Source organism: Eptatretus burgeri, chromosome 8 (assembly GCF_056783735.1).
Source record: "Eptatretus burgeri isolate ZD-2024b chromosome 8, Ebu_testis_v1, whole genome shotgun sequence".
Taxonomy (NCBI): domain Eukaryota; kingdom Metazoa; phylum Chordata; class Myxini; order Myxiniformes; family Myxinidae; genus Eptatretus; species Eptatretus burgeri.
This window is the reverse complement of record NC_140968.1, coordinates 105,509,746-105,528,974: the sequence shown is the minus strand read 5'-3', so window position 1 is coordinate 105,528,974 and position 19,229 is coordinate 105,509,746. Positions and strand designations below refer to the sequence as shown.

At 47.9% G+C, this 19,229-nt stretch overlaps 1 protein-coding gene across 3 annotated transcripts in view; it reads left to right on the top strand.

The window, feature by feature from the left end:
• Nucleotides 1–4,042: 4,042 nt before the first annotated feature.
• Nucleotides 4,043–19,229, top strand: part of LOC147022483 (acid-sensing ion channel 1-like) — a 545,466-nt gene continuing 530,279 nt past the window's right edge. Inside the window, exons 1-2 of one of the 3 annotated variants that reach the window (XM_085893422.1) lie at nucleotides 4,043–7,110; nucleotides 15,513–16,165. In XM_085893422.1, the coding sequence (XP_085749548.1) occupies nucleotides 7,068–7,110; nucleotides 15,513–16,165 (696 nt within the window). In that variant the 5' untranslated portion in view covers nucleotides 4,043–7,067. Of the gene's footprint in view, nucleotides 7,111–10,495; nucleotides 10,800–15,512; nucleotides 16,166–19,229 lie in introns of those variants that run through there. The other 2 variants (XM_085893424.1, XM_085893423.1) reach the window with 2 other exon arrangements.

The window sequence follows — 19,229 nt, the reverse complement described above, 5'->3', positions numbered from 1 at the left end:
GGATGTCTGGTGGTCAGGTTTTGGTATGTCCTGTGGTCAGGTTTTGGGATGTCCTGTGGTCAGGTTTTGGTATGTCCGGTGGTCAGGTTTTGGGATGTCCTGTGGTCAGGTTTTGGCATGTCCTGTGGTCAGGTTTTGCTATGTCCGGTGGTCAGGTTTTGGGATGTCCTGTGGTCAGGTTTTGGTATGTCTGGTGGTCAGGTTTTGGTATGTCCTGTGGTCAGGTTTTGGGATGTCCTGTGGTCAGGTTTTGGTATGTCCGGTGGTCAGCTTTTGGGATGTCCGGTGGTCAGGTTTTGGGATGTCCTGTGGTCAGATTTTGCTATGTCCGGTGGTCAGGTTTTGGTATGTCCTGTGGTCAGGTTTTGGTATGTCCTGTGGTCAGGTTTTGCTATGTCCTGTGGTCAGGTTTTGCTATGTCCTGTGGTCAGGTTTTGCTATGTCCGGTGGTCAGGTTTTGGGATGTCCTGTGGTCAGGTTTTGGTATGTCTGGTGGTCAGGTTTTGGGATGTCCTGTGGTCAGGTTTTGGGATGTCTGGTAGTCAGGTTTTGGTATGTCCTGTGGTCAGGTTTTGGGATGTCCTGTGGTCAGGTTTTGGTATGTCCGGTGGTCAGGTTTTGGTATGTCCTGTGGTCTGGTTTTGATATGTCCGGTGGTCAGCTTTTGGGATGTCCGGTGGTCAGGTTTTGGGATGTCCTGTGGTCAGATTTTGGTATGTTCCGATGGTCAGGTTTTGGTATGTCCTGTGGTCAGGTTTTGGTATGTCCGGTGGCCAGGTTTTGATATGTCCTGTGGTCAGGTTTTGATATGTCCGGTGGTCAGGTTTTGGGATGTCATGTGGTCAGATTTTGGTATGTCCGGTGGTCAGGTTTTGGTATGTCCTGTGGTCAGGTTTTGGTATGTCCGGTGGTCAGGTTTTGGTATGTCCGGTGGTCAGGTTTTGGTATGTCCGGTGGTCAGGTTTTGGTATGTCCGGTGGTCAGTTTTTGGGATGTCCGGTGGTCAGGTTTTGGGATGTCCTGTGGTCAGATTTTGGTATGTCCGGTGGTCAGGTTTTGGTATGTCCTGTGGTCAGGTTTTGGTATGTCCGTTGGTCAGGTTTTGGTATGTCCTGTGGTCAGGTTTTGGGATGTCCTGTGGTCAGGTTTTGGTATGTCCGGTGGTCAGGTTTTGGTATGTCCTGTGGTCAGGTTTTGGTATGTCCGGTGGTCAGGTTTTGGTATGTCCTGTGGTCAGGTTTTGGTATGTCCGGTGGTCAGGTTTTGATATGTCCTGTGGTCAGGTTTTGGTATGTTCCGGTGGTCAGGTTTTGGGATGTCCTGTGGTCAGGTTTTGGCATGTCCTGTGGTCAGGTTTTGCTATGTCCGGTGGTCAGGTTTTGGGATGTCCTGTGGTCAGGTTTTGGTATGTCCGGTGGTCAGGTTTTGATATGTCCTGTGGTCAGGTTTTGGTATGTTCCGGTGGTCAGGTTTTGGGATGTCCTGTGGTCAGGTTTTGGTATGTCCTGTGGTCAAGTTTTGCTATGTCCGGTGGTCAGGTTTTGGTATGTCCTGTGGTCAGGTTTTGCTATGTCCGGTGGTCAGGTTTTGGGATGTCCTGTGGTCAGGTTTTGGTATGTCTGGTGGTCAGGTTTTGGGATGTCCTGTGGTCAGGTTTTGGGATGTCTGGTGGTCAGGTTTTGGTATGTCCTGTGGTTAGGTTTTGGTATGTCCGGTGGTCAGGTTTTGGTATGTCCTGTGGTCTGGTTTTGATATGTCCGGTGGTCAGCTTTTGGGATGTCCGGTAGTCAGGTTTTGGGATGTCCTGTGGTCAGATTTTGGTATGTCCGGTGGTCAGGTATTGGTATGTCCTGTGGTCAGGTTTTGGTATGTCCGGTGGTCAGGTTTTGATATGTCCTGTGGTCAGGTTTTGGTATGTTCCGGTGGTCAGGTTTTGGGATGTCCTGTGGTCAGGTTTTGGTATGTCCTGTAGTCAAGTTTTGCTATGTCCGGTGGTCAGGTTTTGGTATGTCCTGTGGTCAGGTTTTGGGATGTCTGGTGGTCAGGTTTTGGTATGTCCTGTGGTCAGGTTTTGGTAAGTCCTGTGGTCAGGTTTTGGTATGTCCTGTGGTCAGGTTTTGGTATGTCTGGTGGTCAGGTTTTGGTATGTCCGGTGGTCAGGTTTTGGGATGTCCGGTGGTCAGGTTTTGGGATGACCTGTGGTCAGGTTTTGGTATGTCCGGTGATCAGGTTTTGGTATGTCCTGTGGTCAGGTTTTGGTATGTCTGGTGGTCAGGTTTTGGTATGTCCTGTGGTCAGGTTTTGGGATGTCCTGTGGTCAGGTTTTGGTATGTCCTGTGGTCAGGTTTTGGTATGTCCGGTGGTCAGGTTTTGGTATGTCCGGTGGTCAGTTTTTGGGATGTCCGGTGGTCAGGTTTTGGGATGTCCTGTGGTCAGATTTTGGTATGTCCGGTGGTCAGGTTTTGGTATGTCCTGTGGTCAGGTTTTGGTATGTCCGTTGGTCAGGTTTTGGGATGTCCTGTGGTCAGGTTTTGGGATGTCCTGTGGTCAGGTTTTGGTATGTCCGGTGGTCAGGTTTTGGTATGTCCTGTGGTCAGGTTTTGGTATGTCCGGTGGTCAGGTTTTGGTATGTCCTGTGGTCAGGTTTTGGTATGTCCGGTGGTCAGGTTTTGGGATGTCATGTGGTCAGATTTTGGTATGTCCGGTGGTCAGGTTTTGGTATGTCCTGTGGTCAGGTTTTGGTATGTCCGGTGGTCAGGTTTTGATATGTCCTGTGGTCAGGTTTTGGTATGTTCCGGTGGTCAGGTTTTGGGATGTCCTGTGGTCAGGTTTTGGCATGTCCTGTGGTCAGGTTTTGCTATGTCCGGTGGTCAGGTTTTGGGATGTCCTGTGGTCAGGTTTTGGGATGTCTGCTGGTCAGGTTTTGGGATGTCCTGTGGTCAGGTTTTGGGATGTCTGGTGGTCAGGTTTTGGTATGTCCTGTGGTCAGGTTTTGGGATGTCCTGTGGTCAGGTTTTGGTATGTCCGGTGGTCAGGTTTTGGTATGTCCTGTGGTCTGGTTTTGATATGTCCGGTGGTCAGCTTTTGGGATGTCCGGTGGTCAGGTTTTGGGATGTCCTGTGGTCAGATTTTGGTATGTCTGGTGGTCAGGTTTTGGTATGTCCTGTGGTCAGGTTTTGGTATGTCCGGTGGTCAGGTTTTGATATGTCCTGTGGTCAGGTTTTGGTATGTTCCGGTGGTCAGGTTTTGGGATGTCCTGTGGTCAGGTTTTGGGATGTCCTGTGGTCAGATTTTGGTATGTCCGGTGGTCAGGTTTTGGTATGTCCTGTGGTCAGGTTTTGGTATGTCCGGTGGTCAGGTTTTGATATGTCCTGTGGTCAGGTTTTGCTATGTCCGGTGGTCAGGTTTTGGGATGTCCTGTGGTCAGGTTTTGGTATGTCCGGTGGTCAGGTTTTGGGATGTCCTGTGGTCAGGTTTTGGGATGTCTGGTAGTCAGGTTTTGGTATGTCCTGTGGTCAGGTTTTGGGATGTCCTGTGGTCAGGTTTTGGTATGTCCGGTGGTCAGGTTTTGGTATGTCCTGTGGTCAGGTTTTGGGATGTCCTGTGGTCAGGTTTTGGTATGTCCGGTGGTCAGGTTTTGGTATGTCCTGTGGTCTGGTTTTGATATGTCCGGTGGTCAGCTTTTGGGATGTCCGGTGGTCAGGTTTTGGGATGTCCTGTGGTCAGATTTTGGTATGTCTGGTGGTCAGGTTTTGGTATGTCCTGTGGTCAGGTTTTGGTATGTCCGGTGGTCAGGTTTTGATATGTCCTGTGGTCAGGTTTTGGTATGTTCCGGTGGTCAGGTTTTGGGATGTCCTGTGGTCAGGTTTTGGGATGTCCTGTGGTCAGATTTTGGTATGTCCGGTGGTCAGGTTTTGGTATGTCCTGTGGTCAGGTTTTGGTATGTCCGGTGGTCAGGTTTTGGTATGTTGTGTGGTCAGGTTTTGGTATGTCCTGTGGTCAGGTTTTGGTATGTCCGGTGGTCAGGTTTTGGTATGTCCTGTGGTCAGGTTTTGGTATGTCCGGTGGTCAGGTTTTGGTATGTCCTGTGGTCAGGTTTTGGTATGTCCGGTGGTCAGGTTTTGGTATGTCCGGTGGTCAGGTTTTAGTAGACTTTTTTTCTGTCATTTAAAACACCCAGTCGGTAAGAAAAACACTGAAAAACCATTTGTTAGAACTTGTTGAAGGTTTGGTTGTTTTTTTTTCTAAAATTTGACCTCCTCTAACCTCCTTCAATTTCGGTGACGGAGGTAATAAGGTCCAGATAATATGTACCCGAGAGTATTGGTGGAGGTGCTTCGCAGGTAAGCGAGATGTTAATGGATATTTTTAATAGTTTCCTGGAGTCAGGACAGGTACCGGAGGATTGGAGAGTAGCAAATGTAACACCATTATTTCAGAAAGGATCCAGAGAAGAATTGGGAAACTATCGACCTGTTAGTTTGACCAGTTGTGGGGAAGGTGTTGGAGGCTTTAATTAAGGACCAGATGAGGAACGATTTAAACAAATACAAACTAATTAAAGGTAGTCAGTATGGGTTTACCAAAGGTAGTTCCTCTTTAACAAATATTTTAAAGTTCTATGAAGCAGTGTCTGATTGTGTGGATGAGGGAAAGGCAGTGGACATAGACGTTAAAAAAGTATTTGATAAGGTACCACATCGGAGGTTGTTAGCCAAGGTGAGGGCTTGTGGAGTGGCTGGTCAGGGAGTTAATTGGATTGGAAACTGGTTTCGTGATAGGATGCAAGAGTGGCTGTGAGTGAGAGGATGTCTTGCTGGGGGGATGTAAGAAGCAGGGTGCATCAGGGATCAGTACTCGGACCATTGCTATTCAATATTTACATAAATGATTTGGTTAATGGGGTAAAGAGTAAGCTTTCCAAATTTTTACATGACACAAATATAGGAGGTAAGGTGGATATCAGAGGGAATAAAACACCTTTCCTGATCTTTTCTGATCACCTTTTCCTGATCAGATACAGGAAAGAATTGATACTTGTATAGATTGGGTAAAAGATTGGCAGATGTAATTTAACCTGAGAAAGTGTAAGGTGTTGGGGATGGGAAAGAACAATGAAAATAGAGATTACAGGATGCAAGGGGTAATTTTTGAGCATGTCACACATGAGAAGGATCTGGGGTGGTAATAGATACGGGAGCGAAGCAGGTAGCACAGTGCCAGGCAGCTATAGGTAGAGCAAATAGTGTTTTAGGTTGTATTCAGAGGGGGATCAATTATAAATCAAGAGGTGGTGTTAACATTGCACAGGAATTTAGTGAGGGCCACATCTAGAATATTGTGTGCAGTTCTGGTCACCATAACTCAGTGAGGACATAGATGCCATCGAGAGGGTTCAGCGCAGGGTTACTAGATTGCTTCAACATAGGCCAAAAAGTCAATTCTAATATCATCAGTTTATTCTCCAATTTCCTTGAAATTTAATCATGATTTGTATATCAGTCACTGAATGTAACCACCGATTGTTTGTTCTTTCAAAAGGTCAACACAGGCCTAATTTCTAAAATTGATACATGGGGCCAAAAACGATATATATATCATGATATCTCAAAAAGTTGTGGATGAGTTTTGACAAAACTAGATGGATGAGTTGGTTAGGTGAGGAGAACAAGCTGATTCGATTTTGGTTCAGATCCAGCCCATGAGTGTGACACAAAACGTGAACTGTTCAGTGTGCGCTCAACCGAGTGCTGCTCCACTTTGTGTTGTTTTCCCAAGTTGTCACTCTATGAGTGCTTTTTCATCTGTTTGTTTGTTTGTGAGCGGAGCAGGATATCTCAAAAAGTTATGAACGGATTCAGAGGAAACTTGGTGGACAGGTTGAGTGTTTGAGAAGGACGAATCGATTCGATTTTGGTGAAGATCTGAATCGAGATCCGGATACGAGAATATTTCACCATTGAGATTCGGATGAAACTTGGTGGATGGGTTGGTTTGGTGACAAGAACAAGTTGATTCGATTTTAGTTCAGATCCAGATCCAGATCCAGAACCAGTCCATCAGTGGAATACAAAACGTGAACTGTTCACCTGGTGGAGGTGTGCGCTCTCCTGAGCTTAGTGTCCCGTTCTAGTTATCATCTATCTACAATTCCAGCAATCTGTGTGTGTGTGTGTGTGTGTGTGTGTGTGTGTGTGTGTGTGTGTGTGTGTGTGTGTCTGTGACCGCTGTTTCTCGACAACCACTGGTCCGATCTAATTGAAACTTGCCAGGTATATTGCTGGGGACCTGAGTATGTGCCTTTTCAAGGTTTGATATTAATCGGACGAGTGCTTCCCAAGTTATGGCCATTTATTTACCAAACCAATGAAAGGACACGTTGCTGCGGCCATTTATTTACCAACCAATGAAAGGACACGTTGCTGCGGCCATTTATTTTACCAACCAATGACAGGACACGTTGCTGCGTAGGCGTGGCCGATGGGGAAGGGAACCTCAGCAGCGTTCGCCATTATGGGTTTTTTCTCTTCTCCTCTTCTCTTTGTGTTTTTCCTTGCGACGACATTGCGAAAAGGCAAAATACGTTGGCGCTAATTGATTAATTGGCCATTAAAACTAATAATTTATCAAAACGTTGGCAGATCCAGCATACTCTGCATTCTTGCCCTGGACGAGGAAACAAAGAAGAAGCGCCGTTTCCTCAGCAATGTTGTTTATGAAGAGGTGCTAACGAGATAAAGGTGTGTTGTACATGGAGACAATTATTATTATTATTTATTTATTGAAGAAAAATTGTTCCGAAAATAATTTATCAAAAAAAGTGCACAACTTTTTTTTGTTTCCAATTTTCAAAACGGTGTGGCCTTTGGAAGTGTTAAGGAATTCAGCTCTACTCGACATGCTTGCCAACGAAATACATCTCAATTTGGTGGTATGCTTTGCAAACTATTATTTTTTTTAACTATTTTCAAACTAAAACAATTCGAACATGGAATACCTAATGACACTGTACTTTCAGGTCTCCTACAAATCCTACCCTGTCGCCTCACCATGGCATAGGAGTGGCAATGGTCAATGGCAGCGATTGTCATGGCTGGCAAAGACAGGGAGGTAAACTTGATTTTATTTTGTATTTTAATGAACTCTGTGTGTAAGTATCACAGCAGTTGTTACTTCAATGAAAGCGATGATTCGTGGAATGATGTGAACATTCCGTACGGGCACGCACTACTTCTGGATAGTGATGACTTACTGTATTCTAATAATTTCTCGATTTCTTATCCGCATTTATAGATAAACACAATGGCCCAATCCAGTCGTCGTTTACGAGAGCGAAGGAATGGCCTGTGTGGTTGTTTGAAAGTTTTTTTTTGCACGTATGGCCACGCACGTACGGCCACGCGAGAGCGAAGGAACGGCCTGTGTGGTTGTTGTTTCTGGTACGCGGTTTGAAAGTGTTTTTTTGTATGTACGGCCATGCACGTACGGCCACGCGAGAGCGAAGGAACGGCCTGTGTGGTTGTTGTTTCTGGTACGCGGTTTGAAAGTGTTTTTGTATGTACGGCCATGCACGTACGGGCACGTGAGAGCGAAGGAACGGCCTGTGTTGTTGTTTCTGGCAAGTGGTTTTAAAGTATATGTATATTTTTTATTTTTTATTTTGCACGTACGGGCACGTGAGAGCAAAGGAACGGCCTGTGTGGTTGTTGTTTTTGGCAAGCGGTTTTAAAGTATATGTATATATTTTTTATTTTTTTTTGCACGTACAGCCACGCACCTATGGGCACGCACCTGCGGGCATGCACTAGTTCTGTTAAACATTAAACGTTCGAGTTATCATTCTGCAATGGCACGGGAGTGTGTACTCGGAGCACTGGCGCGTGTACTGGGGGCACGGGCGCGTGTACTCAGGGCATGGGCGCGTATACTCGGGGTATGGGCATGTGTACTGGGGGCACGGGAGTGTGTACTCGGGGTATGGGTGTGTACTCAGGACATGGGCGTGTGTACTGGGGGCACGGGAGTGTGTACTCGGAGTATGGGCGTGTACTCAGGGCATGGGCGTGTGTACTTGGGGTACAGGAGTGTGTACTGGGGGCACGGGAGTGTGTACTCAGGGCATGGGCGCGTGTACTCAGGGCATGGGCGCATGTACTCAGGGCATGGGCGCGTGTACTGGGGGCACGGAGTGTGTACTGGGGGCACGGGAGTGTGTACTCAGGGCATGGGCACGTGTACTGGGGGCATGGGAGTGTGTACTGCGGGTACAGGAGTGTGTACTCAGGGCATGGGCGCGTGTACTCAGGGCATGGGCACGTGTACTGGGGGCACGGGAGTGTGTACTCAGGCATGGACACGTGTACTCAGTGCATGGGCGTGTGTACTCAGGGCATGGGCTCGTGTACTCAGGGCATGGGCGCGTGTACTCAGGGAAAGGGCGTGTGTACTCAGGGTATGGGCGCGTGTACTCAGGGCATGGGCGCGTGTACTCAGGGCATGGGCACGTGCACTCGGAGCGCAGGTGTGTGTACTTGGGGCACTGGCGTGTGTTCTCAGAGCACGGGCACGTGGGATCGGGGCACTGGCATGTGTGCGCCGGGCACTGGCTCATGTACTCGGGACATGGGCGTGTACTCGGGGCACAGGCGCGTGAGCTTGGGACACTGGCATTGTGCACAGGCACATCGACTCGGGGCACAGGCATGTGGAGTTGAGGCGTGCCATGATCTCAGCCGGTCGATGTGTGTCTGGAAGATCGTCATTAGCCGGGGTATCTTTATGAACCAGGGGGGTTTTTCGTGAGTTTGGAAAATCTTCATGTGCCGAGATGAATCTTGTAAGCATGAAAGACCTTTATGAACTAGGTTGAGCCTTGTGAGCCGGGACGTGAAGATTTGAATGAGTCGAGAGGAGTCTCGTGAGGCTGGAAGATACTCGTAAGCTTGGGCGATCGTCGTGAGCCGAGTTAGAAGTATCTTCACCTGTCGATTTCGAATCTGGGCAGGTTGCTGGACAGCCGGAGTGAGCCTTGTTAGCCCGGACGGTCCTCGTGTCCTGACTTGCCAAGTGAAGAATATTCTTGATCAAAGTCGAGGAGCCTAATTAGTAGCCCGGACGATTCCCATGAGCAAAGAATCTTATCAGAAGCCGGGACAATCCTCCTGATCCAAGAAGATGCCCGTGAGCCTGGACGGTCGTCGTGCACCCAGATGGTCCTCGTGCACCCGGATGGTCCTCGTGCACCGGGATGGTCCTCGTGCACCCGGATGGTCCTCGTGAGCCTGGACGGTCTTCGTGCACCCAGATGGTCCTCGTGCACCCGGATGGTCCTCGTGCGCCGGGATGGTCCTCGTGCGCCGGGATGGTCCTCGTGAACCCGGATGGTCCTCATGTGCTAGGATGGTCCTCATGAACCGGGATGGTCCTCATGCGCCGAGATTGTCCTCGTGTGCCGGGATGGTCCTCGTGAACCCGGATGGTCCTCGTGTGCCGGGATAGTCCTCATGAACCCGGATGGTCCTCGTGTGCAGGGATGGTCCTCATGTGCTAGGATGGTCCTCATGAACCGGGATGGTCCTCATGCGCCGAGATTGTCCTCGTGCGCCGGGACGATCTTTGTGCACCCAGATGGTCCTCGTGCACCCGGATGGTCCTCGTGCGCCGGGATGGTCCTCGTGTGCCGGGATGGTCCTCGTGAACCCGGATGGTCCTCATGTGCTAGGATGGTCCTCATGAACCGGGATGGTCTTCATGCGCCGAGATTGTCCTCGTGCGCCGGGATGGTCCTCGTGTGCCGGGATGGTCCTCGTGAACCCGGATGGTCCTCGTGTGCCGGGATAGTCCTCATGAACCCGGATGGTCCTCGTGTGCAGGGATGGTCCTCGTGAACTCGGATGGTCCTCATGTGCTAGGATGGTCCTCATGAACCGGGATGGTCCTCATGCGCCGAGATTGTCCTCGTGCGCCGGGATGGTCCTTGTGAACCCAGATGGTCCTCGTGCACCCGGATGGTCCTCGTGCGCCGGGATGGTCCTCGTGCGCCGGGATGGTCCTCGTGAACCCAGATGGTCCTCATGAACCCGGATGGTCCTCGCTAACCACAAACGGAACCTTGCGCTGATCTGATGGATGGTCCATACAACTCATGATTTATGCAATCCCGATTCACCGCCTACGCCTCATATGCTACACTGCGATCTATGCCTCAAACATCCTCACCCCATCAAGCCGTCACGACTACCCCTGTCCCATCAGCAGCTACTCTCCCCTCCCTTCTCCTCCCCTCCCTTCTCCTCCCATCCCTTCTCCTCCTCTCCTCCTTCCTCCCCTCCCTTCTCCTCCTCTCCTCCTTCCTCCCCTCCCTTCTCCCCTCCCTTCTCCTCCTCTCCTCCTTCCCCCCTCCCTTCTCCCCTCCCTTCTCCTCCTCTCCTCCTTCCTCCCCTCCCTTTTCCTCCCCTCCCTTCTCCTCCTCTCCTCCTTCCTCCCCTCCCCTCCCCTCTCCTCCTCCCCTCTCCTTCCATCTGCTCCCCTCTCGAGTCCGATGCGTCGCGCCTTTTCGTGCATCCCACGTACGCCCACACTCCTTCCCTCCCGTAGTGTATCGGGCGAGGCTTGGGTTCCACTCGGAGCTCTTTCACCGCCCGTCCTGGGTTCGGTTTGTGGGTGTCGCCCCTGCAGGGCATGGTGGCTCCTTTGGACGTTGGGCGCTCTCCGGTTCCTGACGAGGCATCGACAAATCCTCTGAACGACTGAAGGTGCGTTCACTGCACCTGCTGTGACTCCGAGTGCGAGTGCCACACGTGAGTGCATCGCACCACTCTCACTGTGTTTGTCCTGATCCCGCTTTCGATTCCCCTGTCCCTGAGCTCGACTCTATTCTTGCATCCTCCTTCCCCGTCTCCGGTCCGTTGTGGTCCGTTGTGGTCCGTCTCGGTTCGCACTCAGTCCATGCGGACTGAACTTGTTGTGATGTGAGTGTGTGAAACGTGCTCGGAGATGCGTGTGAAGCAAAAGCTCCTCTCATGGAACTGACGACCGATGGACATCCACAGAGCAGGAGCGGAGAAAGCTTGCAAGTTGCAATGGAACTCAAACGAGCTTGATGTGACGTCACATATCATGGGCACCTGTTCCGTGGCACGATCGCTCTCTGAGCGCGCGAGAAACTTTGGCACACGAGTCACGGGTGGTCTTGATGAGTGTGTGGAATCCGCCATTAGAATAAGCTCATGAACTCGGGTTCCGTCGTCCTCAAAGCTCCCTGTTTGTACAAGAACTAAACACAGCGGACGAAGACGTCCGTAATCCCGCATTGTGCCACATTGTGACGTCATAATTCGCTTGCGTTCAAGTGATTACATGAGACCACATCTCCATTGATCATTTGTTGGACCGTTGATCAGGTTCGAACTTCCAAACTCAGTCGTCTGGACGTGAAGTTCGTTTGAAGACCCGACACAGCTTTGTGAGCTCACCCGGTGGTTGGTCCAGGGTTTGTTGTGATGCCATCCGAAGTTTCAGCTCTCCAATGCCTGGTCATGTGTTGCATGATCAACGAACAGTTCTTTTAGGGGCAGCAAATCGTTTTTTTGAAAAGGGGGATATCTCTCTGCATTCACTTATTGTTGTTGATCTCATGACATCACAACAAACCAGCGATGACATCACAACAAACCAGCGTTTTCTGCTCCCATCAACTGAAAAACTACAACACTGACTCAACAAAACGGGATCCATCCATTTATTACGTAATCAATTAGAGCAGGGTTTTCCGATCACACGCCCTCCCCCCCCCCCCGATATCCGTCAATGCCCATTCCCCTCCCCGAGATTACCCTTCATGGTAACACCCATCAGGTGGACATTACCCTTCCTGGTAACACCCATCAGTTGGAGATTACCCTTCCTGGTAACACCCATCAGGTGGAGATTACTCTTCCTGGTAACACCCATCAGGTGGAGATTACCCTTCCTGGTAACACCCATCAGGTGGAGATTACCCTTCCTGGTAACACCCATCAGGTGGAGATTACCCTTCCTGGTATCACCCATCAGGTGGAGATTACCCTTCCTGGTAACACCCATCAAACTGAGATTACCCTTCCTGGTAACACTCATCAGGTGGAGATTACCCTTCCTGGTAACACCCATCAAACTGAGATTACCCTTCCTGGTAACATCCATCAGGTGGCGATTACCCTTCCTGGTAACACCCATCAGGTGGAGATTACCCTTCCTGGTAACACCCATCAGGTGGAGATGCAGACTAGGTTGGCAATGTCACACTTGTGATGACACGTGGTGGTTTGTTTCCTCGGTTACCAGGTTACCTCGGTGTTACCAGGAAGGGTGTCCTGGTCATCCCTATTGTGAACCAAGACCCCAAGGCAGTGGCACACAGCCGGGGTTCCTGAGTCAGTCATTTCGTTATTTCATGTTCCAGATAGGGTCCTCCCCCCCCACCCCCACCCCCTTTGTGTAAAATGGGTAACAAAGGGAATATACATTTTGATGGATTCGATGGGTTTTCCCCCCATCCTTCCCCATTTTTTTCTATGTATGTCATCTTCTCCTCACTCGACCGAGCACTCACTGCCAGCAGACAAATTTGGATATTCACGCCACAACCAAACTGCCATTTCCACCACGATAGCCTTCTTCACCACAATTCTCCCACATGCCCACGATAACTACCCAGCCTGCTTCAGACACACACTGGACTTTATTTCCATTTTATATTCCATTACAGGGTAGACTTTAGACCATTCCCAAGTTTTTATTCCATTCCAGGTCATCCTTTAGAACATTCCCCGTTTTATATTCCATTCCAGGTCAGGCTTTAGATAATTCCCAGGTTTTTATTTCATTCCAGGGTAGCCTTTAGATCATTCCCTGGTTTATATTCCATTCCAGGTCAGCCTTTAGAACATTCCCCATTTTTTATTGCATTCCATGGCAGCCTTTAGATCATTCCCAAGTTTATATTTCATTCCAAGTCAGCCTTTAGATCATTCCTAGGTTTTTATTCCATTCCATGACAGCCTTTAGATCATTCCTAAGTTTATATTCCTTTCCTGGAGAGCCTTTAGATCATTCCCAAGTTTATATTTCATTCCAAGTCAGCCTTTAGATCATTCCTAGGTTTTTATTCCATTCCATGACAGCCTTTAGATCATTCCTAAGTTTATATTCCTTTCCTGGAGAGCCTTTAGATCATTCCCAAGTTTATATTTCATTCCAAGTCAGCCTTTAGATCATTCCTAGGTTTTTATTCCATTCCAGGTCAGCCTTTAGATCATTCCTAAGTTTATATTCCTTTCCTGGAGAGCCTTTAGATCATTCCCAAGTTTATATTTCATTCCAAGTCAGCCTTTAGATCATTCCTAGGTTTTTATTCCATTCCATGACAGCCTTTAGATCATTCCTAAGTTTATATTCCTTTCCTGGAGAGCCTTTAGAGCATTCCCAGTTTTATATACCATTCCAGGGCAGCCAGAACAACATTCCCAGCTTTATATTCCATTTCATTGCAGCCTTAAGATCATTCCCAGGTTTGTATTCCATTCCATGGCAGCCTTTACAACATTCCCAAATTTATATTCCATTCCAAGGCAGCCTTTTGGGCATTCCCAGTTTTATATTCCATTACATGGCAGCGTTTAGAACATTACCCGTTTTATATTCCGTTCCGAGGCAGCCTTTCGGGCATTCCCCATTTTATACTCCATTCTAGGGCAGCCTTTCGAGAATTCCCAGGTTTATATTCTACTCCATGGCAGCCTATAGAACATGCCCAGGTGTATATTCCATTCCAGGGCAGTCTTAAGGTCATTCCCAGGTTTCTATTCCATTCCAAGGCAGCCTTTAGAACATTCCCCGTTTTATCTTCCATTCCAGGGAAACCTTTAGAGCATTCCCTGTTTTATATTCCATTCCAGGGCATCCATTCGATCATTTCCAGTTTTATTTTCCATTCCAGGACAGCATTTAGATCATGCCCATGTTTATATTCCATTCCCAGACAGCCTTTAGACCACTCGCAGTTTGATATTCCATTCCAGGGCAGCCTTTGGAGCACTCCCAGTTTTATATTCCATTCCATGGCTGCATTTAGATCATTCCCAAGTTTATATTCCATTCCAAGTCAGCCTTCAGAACCGTCCCCGTTTTCTATTCCATCCAGGACAGCCTTTATATCATTCCCAAGTTTACATTCCATTCCAAGTCAGCCTTGAGATCATTCCTAGGTTTATATTCCTTTCCTGGACAGCCTTTAGAGCATTCCCAGTTTTATATACCATTCCAGGGCAGCCAGTACAACATTCGCAGGTTTATATTCCATTCCATGGCAGCTTTTAGAGAATTTCCAGGTTTGTATTCCATTACAAGGCAGCCTTTAGAACATTCCCCGTTTTATAGTCCATTCCAGGTTTGTATTCCATTCCGAGGCTGCCTTTAGAACATTCCCAAAATTATATTCCATTCCAAGTCAGGCTTCAGAACATTCCCCGTTTTATATTCCATTCCAGGGCAGCCTTAAGACCATTCCCTGTTTTATAGTCCATTCCGAGGCTGCCTTTCGAGAATTCCTAGGTTTATGTTCCACTCCATGGTAGCCTATAGAACATTCCCAGGTTTATATTCCACTCCAGGGCAGCCTTTAGACCATTCCCTATTTTATAGTCCATTCCGAGGCTGCCTTTCGAGAATTCCTAGGTTTATGTTCCACTCCATGGTAGCCTATAGTACATTCCCAGGTTTATATTCCACTCCAGGGCAGCCTTTACAACATTCCCAGTTTTATTTTCCATTCCAGGCAGCCTTTAGATCATCCCCAGGTTTATATTCCATTCCAGGGCAGCCTTGGGGTCATTCCCAGTTTTTTCTTCCATTCCATGGAAACCCTTAGATCATTCCCCGTTTTATAGTCCATTCCGAGGCAGCCTTCAGAGAATTTCCAGGTTTATATTCCATTCCAGGACAATTTTAAGATCATTCCCAGGTTTGTATTCCATTCCCGTACAGGCTTTCGAGCCCTCCCCATTTTATATTCCATTCCAGGGCAGCCTTGAGATCATTCCCAGGTTTATATTCAACTCCATGGCAGCCTATAGAACATTCCCAGGTTTATATTCCATTCTAGGGCAACATTTGGAGCACTCGCCGTTTTATATTCCTTTCTCGTTGTGAATCAACTCGGTCCTCGCGCAGGCTCTGGCACACTGCCCTCGTCTGCCTCCTCATTTAAGTCTTGTCGGGTATTTGTTTGGAGTTCGAAATTAGGTCGGCGTCTCGATTATCTCAGGAATGTTCTGTTTGTTGCTCGAGGCAGGAATTCAAACTTCGTGTTTCGAATGGATATTTCAGAAGAAGATGACAATTTGTATGAATTGTAAGAGATGTTGCTTGCTGCTGTCGTTAGATAAACTAACACATTCTCAATGATGTTGTGACCAGAACAGTAATGAAAAATGATATTCTCCAGCTTTCATCATTCTTTTCCTTTCCCGAAGGCACCGATTTTGAACGTGCCCTGAATTTCCGAAAGGAGTTCCACACTTTTGCCAGTTGGGATATTGCAGTCATGGAGAAGGGGCTCGAGCTGCGAGCACCTCCATCTTCTGAAGACAAAAGTGACGGCGGGGCTCCGGTGCCCTCACTCAAAGCCTTCTGCCGAAGTTCGACCCTGCACGGCATCAGACACATCTTGGGGTCGGGTGGGTTCACCGGGCGCCGGATGCTCTGGTTGTTGGCATTCCTGTGCTCGCTGGCGGTTTTTATCTTCATGTGCGCCGAAACAGTGCAGCGCTACTTCGATTACCCACAAGTAACCAAGCTGGATGAGGTGCCCTCTTCGTTCATGCCTTTCCCAGTGGTGACCTTCTGCAACGTCAACGCGTTCAGATTCTCCCGCATCAGCAGGAACGACCTGTACCATGCCGGCGAGTTCCTCCGGCTCCTCGATGCGCGCCTCCAGGTACCAGACACGCACCTGGTGGAGCCGCGTGTTTTTGGGGTGCTCCGAGAGCGCGCCGACTTTCGCAACTTCAAGCCTCGTCCTTTCAGCATGCGCGAGTTCTACGGACGTGCCGGCCATGACCTCCGTGACATGCTCATCAAGTGCAAGTTCCGCGGACGTTTCTGCTCGCATCTTGATTTTGATACGGTGAGATTCCCGCCTTCAACGTCTGGTTCTGGTAGGAAATTTGCGGGTTTGTGCCTGGGGTTGGGTGGCGATGGCATGAGAAAATTGAGATTCCACGATGCACACATCATGATGTGGTCCATGAATGCTATGTCAAGGTGTTTATGTTAATGCAAACTGCAGCAATCTTGTTGGGGGGTATGTAGTTGTGAGGTTTCATGAGAAACATTTGAGATACCTCGTTGGAGGAAAGTTATGGCTTGACCTTTGAAAAGTCTTTTGATCACATTTTAAGACCTCCTGAGGTTCTTATTCTTTTTATTTTTTTTTCCCATGGAGCTGATGCTGGCAGGATGCTAACGGTCACTATGGAGTGGTGGTGGCAACAACAACAATAGCTTCAAGGCAGTGCTTGAGGGTATTATCACCAGCATATGTCTGGCATCATGCATTGTGCCGAGTTGGGTCGTTACTGATCGCAATTGATAAATATATTTGTGGACCGTTTGTTGATGTTTGTACGTGGTAGGACAGGGGAAATGAATTGAGATATAATTGAGAAACGGAAGACGAAGGAAGGAAATGTGAGATGAATGGGTACGAAGGTAATGCAGGTGGGAAAGATGGAATCAGGAAAGGGCAGGTGATGTGTTGGGTGTATGGGTGGAGGAGGCAAGCCGAAACAACTGCCCTGTTTTACTTACCGGTACATAATAAATAGATTGTGTCTTGTGCATGCTTTTTGTATTTTAGCATGCAATATGTTCAGGTCACTCGGTGGAATACGTGTGCTGGTTATTTTTCCTGCTCATAGCAAACCAGGTCAGGTATGGGAAGGAAATGACATCTGATTCTGATCTGAGTAAAACTGAGCCTACCTGGTCGGTTAGGTGAACTTTACGCAATGGGACACCTGAGCCTACCTGATCGGTTTGGTGAACTCGACGCAGTGGGAATGCTGTGTGTGTCCAAATGGAATGTGCTTACAGGTGTGTATTGATTATCATCGATTGCAGTATTTGTCCTTCATTCGACACAGTAAATGGAATCCCTGCTTGTCGAGGGAGGGTGGGGGGGGGCAGCCTTTTTGTTCATTTCATGGACTCGTAGGATACCACAAAGGAATGACATGTTTGGTGTGTACATTAAGGAAGTTGGGTATACCACAGTTACATAATGTATCCAATAAATTTTAAAAGCTTGGGGATAACAAGGTGTTGCCTTCCTGATGGCAGCATTTTATGAGAGAGTTCATGTAACACTGGAGGACAACAAATGAGTTTTTGAGCCAGAGAGAGAGAGAGAGAGAGAGAGAGAGAGAGAGAGAGAGAGAAAAAAAAAAAGAGAGAGAGAGAGAGAGTGAGAGACTAATAAGTCGGTTTCTATGACATGTTTGTATCCAAAGAAAACCGACATGTTTAACCTTTCCACCAAGCACGGGAGGGTCGACTTCTCTTCCTGGACGTATTCAGGAAAAATGTCATCATCATGTCCCCAAATTTCGTCAAAAGTTAAGGGATGTGTTTGGAAACCATGAAATGGCTGAAGGTGTAGAGAAGGTGTATTGATACAGTATTAATGAAAATCCATCCATTGGGACCATACTCTGGACGGAGCGTCGGTGTTGCCTAAGCAGTCTCCTGGGCGATTGGGCACAATCCTGGACGGGTCGCCACTTCAACACAGGATACTCGAATGGCTCAATCATCCAAGTCAGCCGGTACTCATTTTGCCGACCTTGGAAGGATGTACAGGCGGAGTCAACCCCACCTAGTATTAATTCAACGGATTTGAACAGGATTTGAACTCAGGACCCTCGGATCCCAAGCCCACCACCCGAACCATTAAGAGTATTAATGGAACGTATCATTAAGTAAGTATGTCCTTCTCTGTTGCCATTTTCACCAATAAGGTACTTTATGCAGAATATATATATATATATATATATATATATATATATATATATATATATATATATATATATATATATATATATATATATATATATATATATATATATCGCTTGATCTTCAACTCACTCGAACATTTTGAGAACTTTTTATTCTTGCCAGATTACAGTGATGGTCGACACGTCAGCAAGGTGAGTAATTTACCTGTGCTGTAATTCCTGGTGTACTAGCTTGCCTGGACGCGTGTTGGCCTGCAACACGTTCCTGCCGTCTCGGATGGCCTGCTTCACCGATGCGGCCAGGGTTCACTTTGACGCGAACACCGTGCTAGAAACAGGTGTAATGAGGACCAATGGAGGTTCGAACAAGAACAGGTACTGAACTCAGCAATGTCTGAAATGTTTCTAATCGTTGTTTCATGTTATGAACTGTGTACACAATGTTGCACCGACTCGTGTCGAACAAACATGGAAAAGTGGAAAAGCACCAGGAAGAGGATATCTAAACCATGTAGTACGTGCACGAGCTGTTACACACATGGCGATTCTTTCCCATTATGTTGCTACCTGGCCATTGTTGGTCACCATTTTTGTGTCATTGCTCCTTTCCTTCCTGCGCATGTCCATCATACCCTTTATCGCAGTTTGTGAACCTGCTGTCCTTTGTCATCCAACAGCACCTATCAAAAGCACCGTGCAGGTACCTCAACTGAATAATGGAGAGATATGTGAATAACTCGGCACAGCTTGTCATCCCAATGGAGGAGACACTTTGCTGATGATGCAAATGATGCGAGAGGAGAGAAGGTGAGGGGGGCACCTTTCCCTCGGTACCCAAGGAATGCATATTTATTCACTTGCAACAGCGAATAACCATGCAAGTCATGTCTAAACACCTGCTTTGTGCTTGTTCACCATGCTTGGTTGTGTAGTGGTTGGAGCGTCCCCTCTGAGTCTGGGTGAGCGGCGGTTTGGACCCTGGCCGAGGGTGGTCTCATGGTTGAGCAAGCAACTTTAGCGCAGGCTTTGATGGGCCTAATTGCCTCGTCCTGTTGTTGCAGTTCCTTGTAAGGGAATTCATTAATTATATTATTTGTTGTGTTACAACCAATGACCTGTGGGGAAGGAGTTGTTTGCTGCGTGTCACTTTCTCCTGGATTTGTGATCTATGTGCGA